The following is a 23307-nucleotide window of genomic DNA, read 5'->3' as shown; positions in this document are numbered from 1 at the left end:
GAGAGATTTCAATGTTCCTCCTCCTAACGAAGTGGAACTGAATTCCTCTTCTATTATGTTAATTTTTCTTTAAGTTTCTGAATTGGAGTATTGCTTGTTTAAAAAGTTTTAGTTTCAACATTTCCTTAAATTCTTTTTTGCATTTATAGGATTATTTGAAATTTATAAATTATGAATTTCAATTTTTGGTCTTTGTGAAAAATTAGTTCTAAATTTCTTACTTTATGTCTTTACTGATAATTTTTCAGCAGCTTAATTCACGAAAATACTAGGCATGTTCATATTTTGTTTTTAAAAATTGTAATATACATGTATTAAAAACAATTATATTATATATATATATATAATCCCAAAAGCATTACTATTATAACTATAACAGGAGTTGTTTTGTGCACTGAAGACCGATATTAGAATCTGCCCTAGTCTGGATTAAAAAAGTCATTTTTGCAGCCATTTTGCAGCTAAATGAAAGAAATAAATCTATTTAATGATATTTTTAAATAAATTCAGGTATTTTATATTTATTCAGCAGCAAAGATAAGCTAAAATCCTGTGCATTAAATTTCCTGATAGTATGACATCATACTGCTAGAATTAGTTTCAGTATTATGCTAGAGAAAATAATTTGAAAGTATTATTAACTAATAACAACTAAATTTAGAGGGAAGAAACAACATTAAATGATAATTAAATGATGTGAATAACATTAAAATACAGTTAATTATTTAAAACTGAATTACAATAATCAATGAAATTTTGGCAAATATAGTTATATTAAATGGTTAGCCTAGATGACTGATTATTATTTTAATTTTACTGCAAAATGACAAATTAGGCATTTATTTAAAAAAAAGTTTTTTGCGGTAAAATCCTAGTATACGCTACAGCTTTGGCACGATTTTGAAAATTGTCGGCAACCATCATAACGTCGCCAAATCCCGTGTGTACCGTACATGGATGTTAGAATAGAGTAGTACATGAAGGCTATTGTAACCTCCATTGTACCCTATACTAGGATTAAACAGATTTTGTTTTATACAAGAATGGGAAGATATTTTCTTTAGTTCAACATCCACTGCACATGCAAGTCTCTAGATTCTCAAGGTTACTGAAAACTTGCTTTGCCTTTCTAAAAGACAATCTGATTGGAGCTGCGAAAATTGGCTCTACAACAGCTGCCCGAATGACGCTAATGCGATACATAATTCCCCAAGAAAGTGATTGTTTCCAACGTTAGAGCAAAACTCTAATTTTTTTGGATCGCCGTATGGTATTCCCCGACTTTTTTGGTCAATTTTCGAATTCCCTGACTTTTTCGAATTTTTCAGGTAGTATAGCAACCCTGTGAAATGGGGAAAAAAGAGAGAGAGAGAGGCACTTTTCAGGGCCACAAAAGTCCTTTTTCAGGGCTATAGAATTTCAGGTACAGTTCTGTCATCAGGACCGGATTCAGAAATGTATGTATGGATGGGAGTGTTCATGTATATAGGTAAGTACGAATGTATGTGTATATGTTACTGTGAAAGACCGAAATTGGAGAATGTCGACTTTCACCGGAGAATGTCAACATTCACCAAATACGTCGGCGAAAGATCGAATATTGCATTACATTCTTGCACATTCAGACCCTCGCCGGTGTATGTTGACAATCACAGTACGTCGAAAAGAGATCATAAAAGTTTAAGTTGTCGCAATAAATAAGATTTGAATCACATAATTTAGTAAGTTTTTTATTACTATTATTTTATTTTCTCATTTAGAACGTACTGTATAATTAAGTACGTTTATAACTTCTATTATTTTCCTTTTTCATTTTGAATGTACTGTGTGTTTTAAGTTCTTATTTTAAGTCTCAAGAGCGTTTTTGCATGACTGAATTATGCAGAAGATATTATAATATTCTTATATGTTCAACATTCACCATTAGTACAAGGTGAATGTTGACATTTACTGGTGTAAGTCAGAAATGGTTGGATTTGGAGGTATTTGGAAAATATTTCAGACATACACCAAGCGACTATGTGAACGTTGACATTCACTGGTGAAAGTCGACATTCTCCAGATTTCGATGTTTCACCGTAACATATATACACAGACAGGCAAACACTCATATATTTCTTATCCGGTTCCAATTACAAAACAGTACCCAATTTAATAAAGGTGAAAACATTATTGCATCATAATGCAAACATTTATAATTATGCAATGAACAGCAATAAGTATATAAACATATACATTTATGTGAGTGATATTATGCAAATGCATATTTACCTATAACATATTCAGAAATAATAATATACATAAATAACTAAATAAATGAAAACATGGAAAAACAATGACATTTATAAACAAGCTTTGAAACTCATACAATAAGTAAAATCATAAAAAACAACTCTAAACCATGATTTATTCCTCACAAAGAGGGGATCAAACAACTGATCAATAAATGCAAAGACCCTCACTATTTTTGAAAAAGGAAAAACAAAGTCAAATAAAATAAAATGAAAAAATAACGTATCAGATTTGAGTCCTAGAAAGGGCACTGCACATTTTTTATCTCTTTCTTCAGAATAGCCTAATGTTTCTACAGTGGTGCCCAAACAAAAAAAGGTGGTGGATGATGATTCTCCACCACCAGGATTTGGCGACTGGGTCCCTTAATTCCCAGCCGCCCTTTAAAAGGGGGAGTACATAAGGTATTTTCTACCTCCTTTTTGGCCTGCCTTTATGGTGTAACCATCAGCATGCTTGGCACGTATTCGAGAGGTCCATGGTTCAAGTCCCGCCAAGGGTATTGCTAATTTTTCACATGTCCTGCTTCAGAATTACCTAATGTCTCTACAAGCCAATCACCATCAACCTTTTTATTATGTGACTCGTATAATGGCATCTTTTGCTTAGGATTTTAAAGCTCCCACTTTACACCAAATTTTCATTCATAATCTGCCCCTTGATTTCAGTTGGTCTCATCCCTGAAAACCCCCACTGCCCCTCAAAAAATGACACTAGAAATAAAATCAAATTTCCCAAAATTCTTTTTGCATCTTAAATGACTAAATAAAATATGTAAGATTAAAATGAAAAATAACATCGGTTAATAAACATTTCTCTAAGAAAGTAACAAAAGAAATTCCTGATCTAGCAAACAATATTTGCATTCTAACCCCTTTTTCCCCTCCCTCCTTGAATATACAAAGGTTGCATAGCCATTTTGGCTTCATGCCGCATTTTATGGTCATGAGGTAATTATTCAGACAGTCATTCATTAAAGAGCACTTTCTTGAACAAACAGGATAGCTTTATTTATTTCCTGGCAGATCCTAATGGGACTAACACATTTCAAAATGGCAGAAGAAATTTTTCTGAGAAACGAGTTTCAGAATTGGTTTAAATGGAAGGCTCTTGGCCAAAACAGACCTGATGCAATGGCTATTTTGTGACTCTGGCAAAAATACATTATTCGCAGCTCTGCCTCACTTAATTTTTTGCTTTAAGTCAACTAATAAGATATCATGAAAGCGAAGATTTACAGAAATGTTTCTTTCAAAAGTCAGGCATTAAGAACTTGCAGGTGTTATTATGGTTTCACTAGTTAGACATAATTGCAAGAGCGATGCTTATCCTATAAAGATAATCATCACTAGTAAAGAAGCCAAACAAAATTAATGCCAAAACAAATAAGTGACAAAAAGCATGACTTTAACAGAAAAGCACCCCTTGATTGAGATTATATTAAATTGGCAGTCTTCTTCAGAACATACTCCGTCTTTCTGACAACCCTATTCATATCTCTTGTCAACCTCACGATAGAATTTCCAGATTCTCTGATAATAGTGAGTGGAAGTGTTATCTTCAGTCTTATTCAGGATCACACTTTTGTCTCAGTAGCTTGAAGCATGGCCATAAGGCAGACATCCAGGTCCAAGAAACTTTTTTCAACACAAGCAGACAATATTTTTGTTAATAATACCTATTTTGAAAGACTGGGTGAGCAAGTCAGGAACCCTGAAACTTTCATTCTGACACAGTGGATTGTTCCTCATTGTTTACAATGTGAATTAACAATGACTCTATTACTATCCATGTGGTTTTAATTGTGTATATATCCAAAATGTAACTTTGCACACTGAATGGCAGCCTTAGAAAGGGGGATGGAAATATCTGATGAGGAAAATTAAGAAAAATTTGGGCCAAAACTCAGGACTTTCAAGAACCAAAAATCATTTCTGCCTTCCCCCAAAACCTAAGGACTTTTAAGGATTGTTATGAACCCCGATAAACAATCAATTAACACATATTATGCATGTTATATTCATCCAGGGTTCATACACATTTCTGCACAAGGAAATTAAGTATTTTTAAGGATTTTTTTAAGGACCATTAATGAAAAAAAATAAGGACCTATGAGCAAATGGGAACTGAATAAATTCAATTAAAAATATTATATCTATGCCTGAATGTGGGTAGGATGCATTATTATTAAACATAACTTAATTAACAGAATTATTAATATGTTTAAGAATAAAATTAATTTTATGAAATTTATCAAGTAGCATTAAATAATATTTTAAACTCATAACAGGACATATTTGAAAGAAGATAAGTGACATTTTAGTTACAATTTACTAATAGTTAGCTTTTTTTTTTTTTTTTAAATGTCTCATTTTGTCACATACTTGCTCAGTCATTTATGTCAAGCAACATAGGTTAAAATGAGCATTAAAATCATAATCAGCATGATTTATAACAAAAGACTGGCTGTTGTCACCACACCTGCTTGCCTATAGAGAGGCCTGCTGATCAGAACAAACCTGAAAGGCCTGATGTAGCCACAGTTAGTAAGTTTGGAAAGTTAGCTGACGTCTGTCTGACGCTGTTAGTGTCGTAGCTTCGTGTAGAGTAACTCAGTTAATATACTTTAAGGTTCTATCAAGCCACTAAAACATTAGCGGTGGTACGTTGTTTTGCATTAAGTCTCATTAGATGCAAAGAATAAGATTCACATGAATTTTTATATTTTTGTGTTTTACCTTGTGACCATGGTAAAGGTTTAACACGCTGAGCCCGACGCCAAATTTTCTATCCTTTCTGTTCAGCCGGCTGCAATATTGTGATCATGCGGTGCAATATTGCTGACTTAAATTATTCATAAATTATACAAAAAGGAAGGAGACAGACATAAAGTCCGAAAGTATTGTTCGAAATGTTATTATGACAATTCAAAACTATTTGGATGCAAGATAGCCAAAAATTTTACCAAAATACTTGTTACGTATAGTAATATGTGTAAAGCTAAGACGTATTTTTGTTTAGAATGTTTCAATAAATTTCATTAAAACTACATTTGATCACATTTCATTGAGACTATACTTAATTTTTAACTTTAATATTGTCGATTCCGCGGTCCCCAGAGGAATGGGAAAAATTCTTACCATGAAAAAATTAAAAAGACATTTTAAATTAATTACACAGCTATTTAGCTTTTGCTAAAAACCGTATTGTAAACTATGCTTTATAACATTATTCCTTGCTAATTTTTCAGATTCAAAAAATTGTATAATATGTGGCCAAAATGGAACTTTATAATATGACAGTGAAAAACCAAAATGCTTTATTTTAATTTTATTTCTTAAATATAATTCCAATAGATTACTATTATTTTAATGAAATTTATCAATATTAGAATGCTTTAAAAAATCGTCAAAAAATTCCCAGATCTCGGAATTAAAATTTTTCTATAGAAATCAATCTTAAAATTGCCAAATTTAGAACCGTTTAATAAAAGAATTCACATTCCCAAAAGCGGAAAGTTGTTTGAAAACTCTTCATTACAAGAAATGAAATAATTTTGAAATACTTATGTTTCACTTCTTGCTCAGAAACGAGTATCCCCCGATTATTTATATTACAAATAGGAATAAATTATAACTCATGAACCCATTCAAAAAATAGCCATATTTGTCAGTGAATCGCCAAAAATATTCCTGCAAAATGCTAATTCACATTCAAAATGGCAGTCGTAAAAACAGACAGAAATTTCAGATGATTAAAATTAAGGACCTCCTGCCGATTTTGGCCCAAAATTAAGGACTTCTAAGGACCCAAAATAGATTCCAAAAAACTTAAGGACTCTTAAGGACCATACAAACCCTGTCATTGTATGAAGTATTCTTATAATAAAATAAGCTAAAGAAAAGATAAAAACTGTAAATTGTAAAGGACAGAAAACACACCTGAAGTACTCTACTGTATTCCTCTGGTTAAAAGGTTTACAGAATTGTGATATTACATCATGGAGTTTGAAACAATTGAATGTTATTGCCAGAAGGTGCTTGAATATTTTGTGTAGAAGAAACATACAAAAGGACATGACCCAGAACAGAATAGTTTATGTAATAGTGCATATGAAATTAAAACATGTTCCGACAACTCGGTATGATGCTGTAGTTTGAGCAGCTCCTCCCCTAGCTTTTTAATGTCAGGTTCTGAAAAAAAAAAAAAAAAAAAAAAAAAAAAAAAAATCCCCCTTTTCAGTGCATTCAGGAAATGAGCTCCCCTAAATTTTACAATGGATTCTTCCATGTTGTGAATCTTTTTGTCTTACTAACAAAGAAAAACCCTCGCAAACTACCTGTGAAGGTTAAGCTGAACTTTACACCTGCCTAACATAAGAACCAGCCATAAACTGACATTCTGTCTACGATTTCAGCTGTACGTCACCTTCTCTAATTATTCAAGAGTCATTTGCGTCCTAAGGAACAGTAGAGACAACAATAAGAATGGGGGAGATTTAAACTTATTAGATACTGTACCATTAACATTACTATGTACTCTTATTGCAAGTTTCTATTAAAGGTGGTGTGTGTGATTATGGCAAAGCCTCGAGGGCTATCTGCCTACGAGGAGGGATGCCTTTGTGGAGGACTTTCTAAGGGAAACTGAGTTTCTATTAAAGAAATTATGCCGTGATAGATATTTGTAGTTTACCTATGACTTTTCATTTGTTTACTGAAACTGCCTCATTCGGAAATTAAATTATTCACACAGTTCTCTCCTCTTAATTTTTGGACGATAAAACTAGGGTAAAATTACCCTAAAAAAGGGTAAAATAACATGAGAAACTATGGTATTCACTTTTATCATCATTAATGCACCCCTGGGGGGGGGAAAGAAAAAAAACAACGCCTGAGCATCTCTAAATAGATAATATTTATACTTCATCACTGCTTTGCTATGAAAAACGTAGTTTTTAGTTGTTTGGTTGTACCTGCTTCATTGGAAGTAGAATTTTGTAAAGAAATGAAAATAAATGTTAAATTGAGTTTAGTTTTAATAGTAAATTATAGTACACTATGATACCAAGCGAACAATAATTCTCTACAGCTGATGCTGACTTTGGCCATCTACTTTCACTCACAGTAATATTTCTCACTGTTTGTCCACTTAATACCGCTCTGAAAACATGTGTCAGACTACCATTTCTGAGATACATGCACCAAACACTGAGCACTTATTATCACTTCACTTAAATCATGCTTCTTTCAAATATTACAACTGGTTGGACTACCAACACATAGAGCTCCCTCAGAGCCAACTTTTATCAAGCTTGTTTTATATCAGTAAAAATAACCAAGTTTGCGACTGCTATTGTTCCTAATGATGTCTGTGTTCGAGATATTTTAATAAGTAGCAAAAATGAATGTTTTCTTTTATATCTTTATCCAAACATTTTGATTAAATTCATTTACTGAAAAAGAAATATTAAGAACTTACATTTTTATGTTTAAGTGCTCTTCTTTGCTTATTCAAAGGAGTTAATCTCCAGTCTGGATCATTTTCGTCATTTGAAAGTTCTTCAGCATCATCACTTAAATATTCTTCGACCATACTCTCACCTACCTGCAAAATATAATTAGACAGAATTATAAATTGACAAAACTCAGATAACTGCTCTTTCAAACAGCACTTTAAATTATTGCAATTGGTAATCTCACATAAATAAAATAATATTTTCGAGCCTGTTAAATATTTTAAGCACCTAAATTAAAACTGTATCCAGGGTTCGTACACATTTCTGCATGCGAAAATAAAGGACTTTTAAGGACCATTAATGAAAAAAATTAAGAACCTATGAGCAAATGGGAACTGAATAAATTCAATTAAAAATATTATCTATACCTGAATTTCACTTTTGTGATACCATCCTAAAAATAAAATAGATCTCAAAGTAGTCTGCATTATTACTAAACATGAATTAATTAACATAATTATTAATAAGTTTGAGAATAAAATAAACTTTATGCTAGTTATCAAGTAGCATTAAATATTTTACACTTACAACAGATGGACATATTTGAAAGAAGATAAGTGACATTTACGTTTCACTCAGTTAGCTCTGTGTTGATTTTTTTAAATGTCTCATTTTGTCACGTACTTGGTCAGTTTAGAGGTAGATTTTATGTCAAACGGCATAGGTTAAAATGAGAAGTAAGATCATAATCAGCATGATTCAGAACAAAAGACTGAATGTTGTTACTGCTGCTGCTTGTCTAGAAAAAGAGACATGCTCATTAGAACAAACCTGAAAAGCCTGATGTAGGCAGGTGTTCTGATGTAGGTTCGCAAGTGTAGAAAGTTAGTCAGGCTCTGTCTGATGCAGTTACTGTCGTAGCTTCGTGTAGTTTCAGGGGTTCTAACCCAGTTAATATATTTTAATGTTCCAATAAGCCATTAAAGAACCAGAGTTGATAAGTTGTTTTGTATTATTTTAAGTCTCATTAGATGCAAACAATAAGTTTTACTTGTATTTTTACGTTTTTGTGTTTTATCTTGTGACCACAGTGAGTATTAATGAAAGGCAATAACTTGCTTTAATACATACAGAGAATTTTTAAGCAGTTAGTTATAAATAATTAAATTAGGTAAATAGGTAACCTTAGTCATTATGGATTTCATGGCCACAATTAAATTTTATTTTTTAACAATATTTGTTAAAAAAGCCCTATTAAAATAAAAATCTAATCAAATTTCACAGTTTAAAATGCATATAATTTATAACACTGATTCTTAAACGATATTAGGATAATTACATATTAAAAGCTACAAAACATTTATGTTTTGTAATAACAACACTCAACAAAATATTTATCCGTCATTTTAATTTGAAACCTTCCGTAACATTTTGGCTAGTTCATATCGATTTCCTTCTCTTTAAGCACCTTTTCTAACAATTAGAGATTTGTCTCATAATTCAAACCAATGCTCTCGCTAGTTTCTGCATCAACCTAACTGCTTTATCTCCTAACTTGTCAACCTCTCCACAATGTACCTATGAGGGTTTACTTTATCTGGTAAAAGTTAAATACGGTCAAAAGTCGTTAATCCGGACACCCATAATCCGGACCTCAACGCTACAAAATTTCTGCTCATGCATGCGTCAAGGCATAATGCGTTGACGCATGCGCATTTAATGTATAACGGATGGTATAAGCTAAGCTAAAATGATCTAATTATCTATTTCAGTTAATGTTCCAGATTGCATTGTTCCTTAATCTTTGAATTGGATCCGGCTTATTATTTGTTGCAAACTGTTAGAGCAATTTTATAAAAGTAAGTTGGAACTTTCGATTATGTCAAATAGAATTTCCGATGCTGGAGCTGCAAAAGGATCTACAAACGGAAAGCATGTTTCGATGTCCATCAAACAAAAAGTGGAATTGCTGCAAAAAAATGGATAAAGGCTCCTTTGTTTCTCTAACCATTCCGAAATCTGTTTATCAATTTCACGCTGCTTTGCGTGTGTGTGTGTAGCGGGGAAACGTCGCGGCGCGCAATGAACTGGAAGTTGATCTGCCAGCACTATCTTTATCTTAGGGCAGATGTTTTCATTTTATTCGGCTTATAATTCCTTACAAAATGTAGTATTTTATCTCAATGTACTCCGTCTTTGATATGATTTAAATCAAATTCCTCGTCATTATAAATATCACGAATACAAATCAAATAGTTTTCTGGTTGGAATTTTCTAATTTCGACTATGCGTAATTTATGCTTTATGCATGTGTAAGTTAAAAGAAATGTTTAATAAAGTAAATAAATATTAAGCTTTTTTTTTATTGTAAATTTTGATACCCTTTAGATCATAATTGCTCTTTATTTCAAAAATTACGGTTTCATATTTTTAATTTTATAATTTCTGCATGCCATCTTACCAGATTTAAACTGATGATCTATAATCCGGAAAAATCGATAATCCGGAATCGCCGAAGTTCAGACGAGTCCAGATTAAAGACTTTTGACTGTAGTCGAAAACCCCCAACTGATGTGAAGCAAACTATCGCTATGTCTGAAAGTAACTAAAATATCATACAAAGGTTTAAATAAGCCTCTTATATAAAAAGAACATAGAATACAAAGGCATGTTCTGATGCTAACAAAATCATTTACAGCTCACAGTGACGTAATTAAACAGGAACAGTCAAATTCAAACTAAAAGTTTGGACTAGTGGTCAAAGATTATATAATTTAATTAAAATTTAATTTGCTCAATAACTTCATATGAGGAAATAGAAATGGGAAATTATAGTAAAGGCTGAAATCATAAACAACTGGGTAATTTACATCATAATAACTGCACATTTTCTTTGAAGAATAATTTTCTTTGTCTTTATTATTTTCTTTCTTCAACACGTTTCCTTTTCATTTTAGAATTTTTGGATTTAATTAAAGATTTCCGTTATTCTAAAAAACATAAAATGCATTTAGAATGTACAGAAAATGGGAAATTTTATTTCTTTAGTAATATGAACATTCAGAAGAAATATACATGGTGGTTACAGAGCCATTGTGGCAGAATTTTTAGAATTTAGTGACATACCGAACAACAAAATCTAGAAATGGCAAAACTTTTAGAATTTAGAGCAGGCATTGGAAGCAGAATTTAGGCTCCACAGAGATTGGCATCAGGTGGGAAAATGCCAAGTGCCAGCTCTGTGTATGATGCATTAAAACATATTAGATGAATCTTTTAAATTGTAAGTTTTCAATTTCTTTATTAATAAAAAAAATCCCTTTATATAATGCCTGCCCATGTGACAAGATTAGAAGCATTTTTGATATTTTCCATACTTGTGTCTAGTGAAAAGTAGAGAAAATAAAGGGAAGATAAACATGTTAAGAAAATGATTCTAGTATCAGGAGTAAAACATTCAAATATTATGTTTTCATTGGTATTCCAGATGTTCTCCAAAATCTAAGAAATTCATCGCAAACTTTCAGTAAAATACATCCATTATGTGTTGATACCATAGAGACATTTTTAAAATCTTCTAGAATCGTGGGTCTATAAATCTTGCGTTGAAATCCTTCTAAACTTTCCAAGCTGCAATGGCTAAAATACTAAAGAAAAATTATCCCTACCAATTCAGTAACAGCAAAAAGTCAGAAATATTTTGGGGGGAAGGGAAAAAAAAAAAAAAAAAAAAAAGAGGGAAAAAATGTAAAATTAATTTTATAGAGAAAACTGATACATATTCTGAGAATTTTGAATATTCCGAGACAATTACACGGGAAAAACTTAAATACTATTTTACTATGAAATTAATTTTTTCATACTATTTTACTATGAAAAAATTAAAAAGAAGATATTTTTAACTAATTACATAGCTAATTTTGCTTTTGCTAAGAGCCATTTCGTAAATTGTGCTTTAGAGCATTATACCTTCTTTATTTTTCATAGTCAAAATATTTTTATAATAAATTGCCAAAATGAAATTTTATAACATGACAGCGAAAATTAAAAATATTTTATTTTAATGTTATTTTCTAAATATAATTTCAATATATTATCATTATTTTAATGATATTTATCAATGTTAGGATGTTTAAAAAAAATTGTCCAAAAATTCTCAGATCTCGAATTAAAAATTTTCTGTAGAAACTGATCTTAAAATCTCCAAAATGTTGATAAGTCGCCAAATTTAGAACCGTTTAATAGAAGAATTCACATCTCCAAAAGTGAAAAGTTGTTTAAGAACTCTTTATTACACAAAATGAATTTTGAAATACTTATATCTCACTTCTTGCTTAGAAACTCGAGTATCCCATCAATTATATTAGAAATAGAAACAAATTATAACCCATAAACCCATTCAAAAGATAACCATATATGCCAGTGAATCGCCAAAAATATTCCTCCAAAATGCTAATTCACACTCAAAATGGCAATTGTAAAAAAAGACAGAAATTTCAGATGATTAAAATTAAGGACCTTCTGCTGATTTTGGCCAAAATTAAGGACTTTTAAGGACCAAAAATCGATTCCAAAAAATCTAAGGACTCTTGAGGACCGTACGAACCCTGTGTATCCATACATCACCTGAAAGAAGTTAAAAAGCTGGAGAATATCATACTGGAAGTAGTAGTAAAAAGCTATGAAATAAGCGAAACTCAAATAACATAAAAAATGATACAATGTTGCCAAACCATAAAATTTAACCTTTTTGAGAAATTACATTTATACAACCATTGAGTTGCTCGCAACACCTCCTCCCACCTTTTGATTCATGATGGACGGAACATAAATCAAAATACAATATACTTAATAATGAGGCTAAACAATACTTAGTATAATCATAAAAAGGAAAAAGGAAAAAAAAAACTAATTAAAATGCGAAGGTTTTACAATAGTTCTACCACATCTAGTTTTAATTATCTTATCAGGTTAGTTAATTTCTTTACTAGCAGGAATGTTAACCCTTAGCCTGTCGAGTGATTATCTGCGAATCTCTTTAAAACTGTCGCTAGTTTTGGACCGAACTTCTCGTAAAATGTCGCGAAAATAACCCTAAACCTCTGAAAATTGTCAAGCAGTTCTTTTGTTATTTCCCATCCCTCCCAGAATTTTACTTCAATGATTCCGTTAAGTGAGATTGATTGCCATATATTGTTCAGTACCTGTGAGCTCTCAAGAGAATTGCAAAAGGCTAGACTCTCCGTGATGTCCGTCTTAATGCCGCAGGCTACAGCTGCGAAACTTGAAAGTTTCCTTCCCTTAAACAATCTTATCTCTACATATAATAAAAGAAAGAGTCTGTCTGTGTGTGCACGCCTTTCGTTCGCGCTGCGCGTAAGCTAATAGACCCACGGCTACGAAATTTGGTACATAGGAACATCTACACAAGAGCCAGTGCACTTCGAAGCGATTTTTTCGAAATTTGTATTCGAATTTTTTTTTATTTCATGTTTTGTGACGAAATTGTGTCATTTTGAAACATAATGGGCTATAGGAAAGTGAGATTTTACTCTACACACTCCATTTTCACATCGTCATGAAACGTAGGCACTTAGCTATTTTACGAACTTAAAATAAATTTCGTGTTTCAATAAATCGATTAAATACGAATTTATTTAACAAAGGGAGCTTAACACTTTTTCAATGGGATTTTTTCTAAAAAAGTTTATTTTAAAAAATGTATACATTATTTTTCTTTGATTTTTGGACACGTTAAACTTTCATCCTTGCGAATGCTTTTACAAAAAAAATTTTGGAAAAATGATAATATTTTGTATTTTTAAAAGATTTTTTAAATGAAGCTTCCGAGTACATTTCTCACATCTTTAAAAATGTGATTTGGGCAGCAATTTTCCTGTCTTATTGTTGTTGATAGATTTTTGATGAAATCTCATCATTTTGAATAGTTTCATTCTTTTAGAAATATGGGTTTGGCAACAATTTTTCATCGTATTTCTTATGTCACTGTTTTTAAGAGATTGGCATATTTCATTGTCATTTTTATATAAGTATAATATATTTTATTGATTTTTTTTTTTTTTGATAAAGTTGTTCTGTGGAGTAAAATTCTGCGCGGAATTTTATGTTTTTTGAGTTGCTTTCATGTCATTTTTTTGCTTATTTCACTGTTTATAAGATATTGAAAAGTTTTACATGATTTTTGTTCTTCTACAGAAAGTTGGTTAATTTTTTAATTAGGATAATTAATATTTGTATTAAGGGATATAGCTTATTTCATTGTAATTTTTTCCCTTGAAAACATAAGATAAAATATCATTAATTATACTTTGCTTTTCAGAATTTTTGGTTTTTTGCATTCCTTTATTTTATTTATTGCTCATTTCACTGTTTTTAAGATATTGAAAAGTTTTGACTGATTTTTTTTAGGAAACAAAGTTATTAACCTCCTTTATACCATTTGAGTTCTTAAGATTTTGCAAAGGGAATTTGGTTAATTTATTTATTAGGATAATTAATATTTGTATTAAGGGACATTGCTTATTTCATTGTAATTTTGTTATACGTAATAACTTTTTTTATGAAGTTGTTCTGCAGAGTAAAATCCTACGCAGTTTTTAAATTTAACGTTTGGAGTTCCCTTCAGCCATTTTTCCGGTACAATTAAAAGCCAGACGAAGGCTCGCAGCGAAGCTGATAGTTTTCAAATAAATTGGTTTTAAAATTTACCCGGTTAAATTTTAAATTATTACGCATTTTTAACCTAAGTAACCTAAATCTGTATGTCACTGATTATCACCGGAATTTCAATGCAGACTGATTAAACTGCTATCACTAAAATTATATTCTGACAAATATCTGGTGCAATTTTCATTCTTTCTGAGATACTGCTGAAACATTTCGTATTATTTCCGATTTTCTGTATTTTTGTCATTAATTAAAAATCTTTAAAACTTTCTGCATTTTCCTATATTCTTCAACTGAAGGCAACTAATAATTATTTTAAATAATTTCTTTTTTCCTTAATTATTATGTAGTTTTAAGAGAGTAATAAACGAAATATTTGGGTGTTTTTAAGGGTGGTAATATTAATATTAAATTTGCATTTTACTTTTTCATATACATTCAAGATATTCAGAAAGGGAATTATAACATGAAACCGTTTTCAGTGTATCATAAATTTATGGATTCAAATTAAAAATTCTTGCTTTCCTGTCCAAGAAACACTAGTAAATTTTATCTGAAATAGGAAGGATGAGACATATTAATAACAAACAAAGCAATTAATTTGGAAGTCAAAGAACAAAAATCAGCGTTATATTTTCAAATTTTCACAATCTAATTTTCATTATATCTTATCTCGTTCATTTGCGCTTTTGCAGCTGAAGATGATGGTTCGGTAAAACCATCAAAACTAGTCCTGCGCAAATGAACGAGATAAGATATAATGAAAATTAGATTGTGAAAATTTGAAAATATAACGCTGATTTTTGTTGTTTGACTTCCAATTTAATGTTTGTTCGGCTTGTTATTGTATCTTAATTAAACAAAGCAATGTTGTTACTTATTAGCTTACAATATAATTTATTCAATATGGTATTTTTGTAAAGAAAGAGTGTTGCTGTACATTTGGTAAAGTATAAATAAGCATTTCATTTCATAATTATAAAAGTTATTAATTATTTAATAATTAATCATAAGAATATGAATAATTAAATATTTTTTCGGAGATATATTTTCCGGCGATATTTTTTTTTCTACGGATCCCAGCATACATTTTTGAAGCATTATGCTCTAAATAAATGTCTTCTTTAAACATAGCATTTATTGTTGACAAATCTCCAACCAAAGGAAATACCTTACTAGGGAGGATATTCAAACAAAAATTTTTATTAGAATAAATATTTTCGTTATTTTAATACTACTAATAATATACAAACATTAGTTTAAGTTCACTATAGTTGAGTGAATGAGATTGCTGGATTTTGGTATTTTGTTGTTGGCAATCGACCAGTTTAGCTGCTTGTGGTATTTATGATTTTCTCGAAGCGTAACGTGAATTCAAGCCAATTTTATTTAGAAAATTGCCCACGAAGGTGTTCTCTTAAAGCAGATAACCCATGACTTCTTAAAAACTGTAAAATATAATCTGTGGATATTTTCCGTTATACAACACAAAGAAAATGATTTCCTATACGAAACATATGATCAGCGCTGTTATTGCCCGCCGTTTAATTAAATGCATCCACCTTATTCCTTAGAATTAATTTTCCTTTTTCAAAGAAAGTTTGATTTCAGTAAAATGTACTATTTACAATGTGTCATTTTATTTTGCTCGTTTTTTATGCAAATATTCAAATTCAGATAGATATTGCGTAAGTTCAGAAAGCCAACTAGTCTCCAAGTGGTAAGATAGCTGAGCACCGGTAAATTCTAGCGGCTGCATGGGAGGCTTAGGGGTTTTTCATAAGTACAATTGATTGTGAATTAACAGTTTGTTTCCCACAAAAAAAAAATCTACTCTGAAGACTTCCTTTCCCTTAGACAAATAGGTCCTGTGTGCTTTATCATAATCCAAAATCTTAAGCGTATAAATCTTTTATCATAGCCGATGATGACGATAAAATATTTTCTATCTGATGTGTCAAGTTAGCATAATTGTATATTTCTAACGAAAATTGTTTGGCTCATGTTACCCTATAATGAAAAAAAGATTCAAATCGGTTTTTAGCTTAAACAGTATTTTCATTATTAATTATATCACGAATTTTATCAATAGTATTCTTAGTATTAATTGCAGGCATGTATTCAAGAATATAATATACACAAAGCTGTGTCTAATGATTACGGCTAATTTTTATATAAAATTTTATAGTATAAAAATTTAGGTTCATAGGTCAGCCATATTTGAAAGAGTAATTGTGTATTATAAGAAAAGAGAGAGAGAAATTTAAGAATCAAAAAATTTACCACAAAGTAATATAAAAATGCAATACAACACAAAAGAGTACAATACTATTTCATGTTTTGTGGATATACTTGAAGACAGAAACATGTTTTCAGCTGTATTCGTTCATCAGAGAAAAACTTTTCATATGAAGCTATTTTTTTCAAATCTTTCACTATACAAGTAATACAAAAGCAGTATAGGAATTTCTTTTCTTAATACCCAACCGAAGAGTTGAGGGGACGTACAATGATTAACATACAATGGGTGCCTTGAATTATTTTGCTTTACATGCAGTTTCCTTATATATGTAAAAACAAATAAATTTTCACCCATTCCAAGATTTCAAGAACTCACAGAGAGAGAGAGAGAAATATCTATAACAAATTTTATTGCTGTCTGACTGATTGCTTCGGGAACGTCTTCCAACTCAAGCTTTCAAGCTATTCAAATACGAACGCTTCTCAACAAAGCCATTTGGACCGCATCTGCTTTGTTAAAGAAAACCTTTTGGGGGTAAAATCATCCACTTCATCGGGTTTTTCAAACAAAGCAGTCAGTGGTCCTGTTACTACCTGCTGACCTAGAGAAATTTCTCAGAAACTTTTGTTCGAAAAAAACGAATTTCATATTTTTAAGAATTTCCATTCTGACAGCAAGATTTTGTTATTTTTCATATATAGATGAAAAGAAACTAATTTGTTTTTAATAAAGAAGAAAAAATTAATAAGCTTATTTAAATTTTTTACACAGCACCGAGTAAGGAGACGAAATTTAATTTTCTTTATAAATATTTTTCTCAGACAATACTTTAGTGTTTTTCAAATTACGAGAATAGCGCGTTAGTGCATGCATTTTCAAATCAGATTTATTTAATTAATATATATGGATATGCCGAACAAGCACACTTTCGCACACATACACTGTATATTAGTACATACATAAAAATGAAATAAAATTTGAAAACAAGCAATTTAAAAACTACTGTATTGAAAAATTATTGAAAATTTGTTTTTACCTCATTTTTTTTTTCGTTATATACATTTACTTCAGTTTTTTTTATATGCATTTACTTAATTTTATTTTGTTATATGCATCTGTTAGTGTTTTTGAAAATTTTTTAGATTTTTTGAGTATGGCAAAGGAAACGAGATCTATCAGCCAAAGGCAATGAATGTCTCCATGGGCGACTTTCTAAGTAAAACGTACTCATGTTCATGTTACACATAGGGGAAATCACAAAATTCAACCAGTTCATTTGTTTTGGTTCGAATACGAGTCAAAATAGCAATAATCAGATATCTTAGCCAGGAGGCCATTGATTGGGTTTGACAGATTTGAAAAACCTAATAAATAGTATTTAATAAATATAATATTATTAAACGAATCGGATTTATATAAATCTAATAAAATTCTTATATCGAACACAACTAAAACTCGATATAACTTACACTGATAAACTGATGTGTAATAACACTGATAAATTAAAATACTAAATGGAATATACATTAATTCTACATAGATAATTTTTTGTAATTTATTTCGCTGGGAATGTGTGGCCGCAAAATCCTGATTATATATACCCTTATTTTAAGGTTATCACATATCTGATGGTTTGACTTTTACCTCAAAACACAAAGAATCCACAAAATTCAGTAAAATTAATAACTTTATTTCCATGTTGTAAATTCTCTGAATCTTTTCAAATATAAAAGCACATGCGCCAAGCAGTTTGCTTTAAATAAATATATGCAGCAACGAGAAGATGCGCTTTTGACAGCAACTCGTTTCGAAAATTTTTCTAAATGCAAGAGATTTGTCGCTTAAATTAATTTTTCATTAAACAAAAAAAAACAAAATAGAATCGCATATTATTAAAAGAATTTTATTGATAATTCAGATTCTGAAAACAAGAACATTGTTGTTATAAAAAACAAAGAAAAAATAAACAACATATTTCATTCAATGGGGGCAAACTTTGGCGCATGAACTTTTCAACATAAAAATATTTGAAGCATGTTATGGATAAAGGTTTATTTGATTATGGCAAAGTACTCGATGGTTATTTGCCTAAGGTGAAGGATGCCTTCGTTCGAGGACTGCCTAACGGAAATTAGCTTGCATACATGTTACACATATGGAAAACTAAGAATATCATCCTGGCAACCAGCTCGTTTCCCGGGATTCGAACCCCGGACAGAACCACCAGTTGTTCCGTTAGACTCCGCTCAGTCCCTGGTGGGCTGTCCGATAACGGAAAAGTTCAAAATTTCACATTAGAGGAAAAGTAGTAGCATAGTATAATTCGAAGTTATTGCCATTTCAGTAAAGTGAAGAGATTTCAAGAATGTTTAATTATTTTATTTAGCTTATGACAAACTAAATAAAATAATTAAACATTCTTGGAATCGCTTCTCTTAACATACTGGTAGTTTGACCTGCATTCAAACACCCGTGAACAAGCTGATTGCATGGCCGTTTTTATGGTTTTAACTTTTTGCAGTGCGAGATTGTTTCCCTTAGAAAATCTGTCACGAAAGCATACCTCCCCTTAGACAGATCGCCTTCACGTGCTTAATAATCTAACAAGCCAAACCAAACACAACCCGAGCGAGGACTCGTAGTCAAGGCACGTCATCACGAAAAGCTAAATAAATTGTCTCATATTCACATTAAACATGCGCAACAAACATTCGCTAAAACTGGTATGCAGGCAATTCATTCATCAGGATTTGAACCCGCTTCAAACTATTAGTATTCAACGATTTTACCGCTACTTCGTTGGTGGCCTTTTGTAGTATCTATAAGAAAAGTAATCGTAAAGACACAATCATTGCGTACTGATGGATGAACTAAGTTCGGAATTTAAAGAATAACTTTCATTCGTGCTATTGCTGTTAGCATTGACATTTGGACAGATGTTAATTTATTTTAAATTCTTTTAATGTAATTAATTTATATCTTTAAATAATTGATCTTCTGACTGTAATTTTTTGTGCGCAGTATATCTAACCCTTCTGTACACTAACTGTTTTAATTAATTTACACTCCATTAATTTTAAGAGATTTTATATCGATAGATTTCTTTCTAAAAATGTTTCAAGGATTACATATTTTTTTCTTTAGATTTCAAAACATTTTGTATTTAAAATCTTAATAATAAAATTTTTAAAACAAATATTTCTAGAAATTCCTTCGGCGTATTCATTTATTCCATTTATTTGAAGTTTCGAGTAGAATATCTTCCTTTCAACATTCATATAATTTTTATATGTCAGTTCGCCATTTCTACGGAGCATAGAGCCACACATACGAGTACAAAACTCAATGTAAAAAGAAGAATATAACATTATAATAACGCGCATTTGAAATACGAAGGCAAACAAGAAAGCTAGTTGCAACATTTTATATTGTTTCCTGACGAATCAGAAATTGTAATCATTTTTCAATACAAAAATAAAATATTTGATTCTATAACACATAGGCGTCCTCCATTACAATTCTTATTTTTTCTTGTTTCTACTAAAATTCGGCAATGTACTATAACAACCTCGGATCCTGTTTGACTTTCATTTGTATAAAGTACCACAAGGCAAACAGTTGTAAAACGATTTATCTTCTTTCGCAAACTTTTAGTCGGCACACAGATAATACATACCTGCTGTCTGACAAAGATACTTCACTCTAAGGACTTTTTCCTAAAGTGCTCTTTTGAAAGAGACTTCACACCCTATTAAGAGCTTTGTGTCAACTGACAGCCGCCTGCAGAAAGGTAGGGGAAGGAAGACCAGATCGCGTCGTCTAAACATGTCTTAAGCAATCTTCGCGAAATTCGGGCTTCGTGTATACACGTCTTAAGCATTTTTCGTGCGATTTGAAATTCGTGTAAAGACGTCTTAAGCATTTTTAAAGAAATTCCAAAAACGTTTAAACACGTCTTAAGCAGTTAAAGGGTTAAATTGGTTTTGTTTAGGTAAAAACAAGTTCTCTTCGTCCATCACTTCCAAAGGATACAATCGCTACACAGGACGGATCAATTCACCTGCAGCTGTTTTCACCTTTGCCACTCTAACACAATTATCTTGACTCTGGAATAGTTCAATAACTCAACCCAATGGCAAATCCAATCTTTTTTTGTTGTCACTTTTGACAAGTACCACATCCCCTAAATATATTTGTCTTCGAGTAGCTTTATTATCTTTGGACTGAATTTGGAGACTCAAATATTTATCTCTAAATCTTTTGAGATCATTTCGTAATTTCTGTTGATATCGATATCTCTTAGTGATATTGACTTCATCTATATGGTCCAAGTCCGAAACTCCCACCGTTCTTTTATATCCTGAATGAACATAAAGGGTGTTAAAGACATTAAATCTTCAGACAAATAATTTAACAGTCTTGCGTTGATTACAGCTTCCATATCGCAGAGAATGGTACACAGCTCCTCATATCTCAAGCAGGCTCTTCCTAATATTCTTCTCAAAATTTTCTTAACCATCTGAATAATACGTTCCCAACATCTGAATAATACGTCCATCACGCAATTGTGGGGGGGGGGGGATTGAACTTCCATGTAATCTTAAAAATAGAACATTCTTGCATAATTTTGTTCCAATCGAGTGAAAGAAAGAAGTTGTTAGTCCCAACAAAGTTTGTACTATTGTCACTATACATAGTTTTTGGTCGTCCACGTCTGGCTATGAACCTTCTGAAGGCCAACAAAAAATCGTCGGTGGAAAGTCCTTGTATCAGTTTAAGATGTATGGCCCTATAAACAGCACATATGAATAAAAGTATCCAACTTTTCCTTCCATCCTTCAGATAAAGAGGTCCAGATAAGTCTACTCCATTTACTTCAAAAACCAGAGCGTCTTGGACTCTATCTTCAGGCAGTGGGGCTGGAACTGTTCCGATTTTTTTTTGTATCAAATGCATTTTGCAATTACCCTTTGCATTTTACCTTTGCGATTTTGATTTTTAAATGCAAAGAGTTTTCAACTTTGATTTTGTAGATTCATTTTGGAAATATTCTTTCTCAACAATTAAGAAAAACCTTTTCTCAGCTGCTTCTATTTCCTGAACAGATAATTTTTCCTTCAGTTTGTGATCGGAATTTCTAGAATTATGAAAGAAACACAGAATCGAAGCTATCAGACGAATGATTCTTAAATATTTAGAAAAACGATGCAAGTACCATTTTTCGTTATGAGCAATTGAGCTAGCTAAGGCAGTTATTCCCTTTTTTCTTTCTTTAGAAATGTTTTCGATATTTAATTTCAGAGACAGGCCAATTTTCTTCAGGCTGTTTAAGCCACGGTGGACCCTCCCACCATCTGGATCTGAGCAAAACTCCAGCGGAACATCCTGTGGATGGGAGATCAGCCGGATTGTCGCTTCCTGGAATATGCTTCCATTGTTCCTTTGATGTTAAATTTTTTATCTCCTTCACTCGATTATTTAGAAATGTTCCCCATTTATCTTCATGCTTGATCCAGAACATAACGGTAGAGGAGTCAGTCCAACAAGTACTTGATATTCCCTTTAACCATCTGAGCGGCCAGGGTTTTTGCTAAGAAAGCACAAATTTCCCAAAACTACTGTAAGAACAAATGATTTTTTAAATTTTAATGTAAAAACTCTCCTGGTATTTCACACTGGATTTGTTTTCTTTTGATATATTGCCTTAATTTCTTTGGCATATTTTACTATGCACGTATGCATACATTCTTACAGATATCACAAAAAATATAAGTGGGGTTAAATCCATCGCTTCTTTCACTGTTGCAGTGAGACGAGCTCCGATCAAGCATGCTAACAATTCTTATCGAGGCATCGTTATCTTTGTTAAAGGAGCCACTCTACTTTTAGCTTCAATCAAATGAACTTTTACCCCTTTCTCACATTGGCTTCCTAGAAATACGATTGGGCTATAGGCAGACTTGCTCGCATCACAAAAAGTATGAAAACTCAATTTTTCTTCCGGGACATTGCTTTGGACGTATCTTGGAATTTTGATCTCTGTCAACAGATGTAAATCTTCAAGCCATTTATTGAACTCCAGGCGAATATCTTATGGACAGGTTTCATCCCAACCAATCTTCAGGTTTCAGCTATTCTGTAATAACAGTTTCAAACGAATCGTTACTGGACACAGAATTCCTATAGGATCGAAGATGCTGTGAACTGTCGAAAGAATATATCTTCTAGTAATGGGTTTTTGCTTGAAATCAATTTTTTCAAGAACACAAAACAGAATGTCTTTAGTTTTATCCCATAATATTCCAAGAACAGGGACAAGTTGTTTTTGACATTCTTCACCTGTTAGACTGGAATCTGTAGCCGAATCTGTTTTAATACAACAGATTCGGCTTAAATGAAACAACCTGTAGCCAGAATCTGTTTTGCTTCAAAAATTAATTTTTTAAGTTCATCTTGACTAGTTACCGAAGTTATGCAGTTATTCACATAGAATGCATTCCTCAGATTTTCTACGGTTTCAGGAAAATGGCCTTCATTTTGTCCCAAATGGTAATCTAGAACTGCAGCTAGCAAGAAAGGGCTACTCGTAAGTCCAAACACTACTCGTCGGTGACGATAAATTTTTTTT

At 31.5% G+C, this 23307-nt stretch overlaps 1 protein-coding gene across 4 annotated transcripts in view; it reads right to left on the bottom strand.

Moving 5' to 3' along the window:
- Klp3A (kinesin-like protein 3A) overlaps window positions 1–23307 on the bottom strand; it is a 298885-nt gene that overhangs the window by 55436 nt on the left and 220142 nt on the right. For all 4 annotated transcript variants that reach the window (XM_085808353.1, XM_085808352.1, XM_085808354.1 and 1 more), the window contains one exon: window positions 7774–7899. In XM_085808353.1, coding sequence (XP_085664479.1) covers window positions 7774–7899 — 126 coding nt within the window. The remainder of the gene's footprint in view (window positions 1–7773; window positions 7900–23307) is intronic.

The sequence above is a fragment of the Stegodyphus dumicola genome, chromosome X1 (assembly GCF_044657685.1).
Source record: "Stegodyphus dumicola isolate Sdum_Otavi_A_Nest chromosome X1, ASM4465768v1".
Lineage (NCBI taxonomy): Eukaryota > Metazoa > Arthropoda > Arachnida > Araneae > Eresidae > Stegodyphus > Stegodyphus dumicola.
Note: the sequence above shows the minus strand (reverse complement) of the source record. Positions and strands in the feature narration are given on the sequence as shown.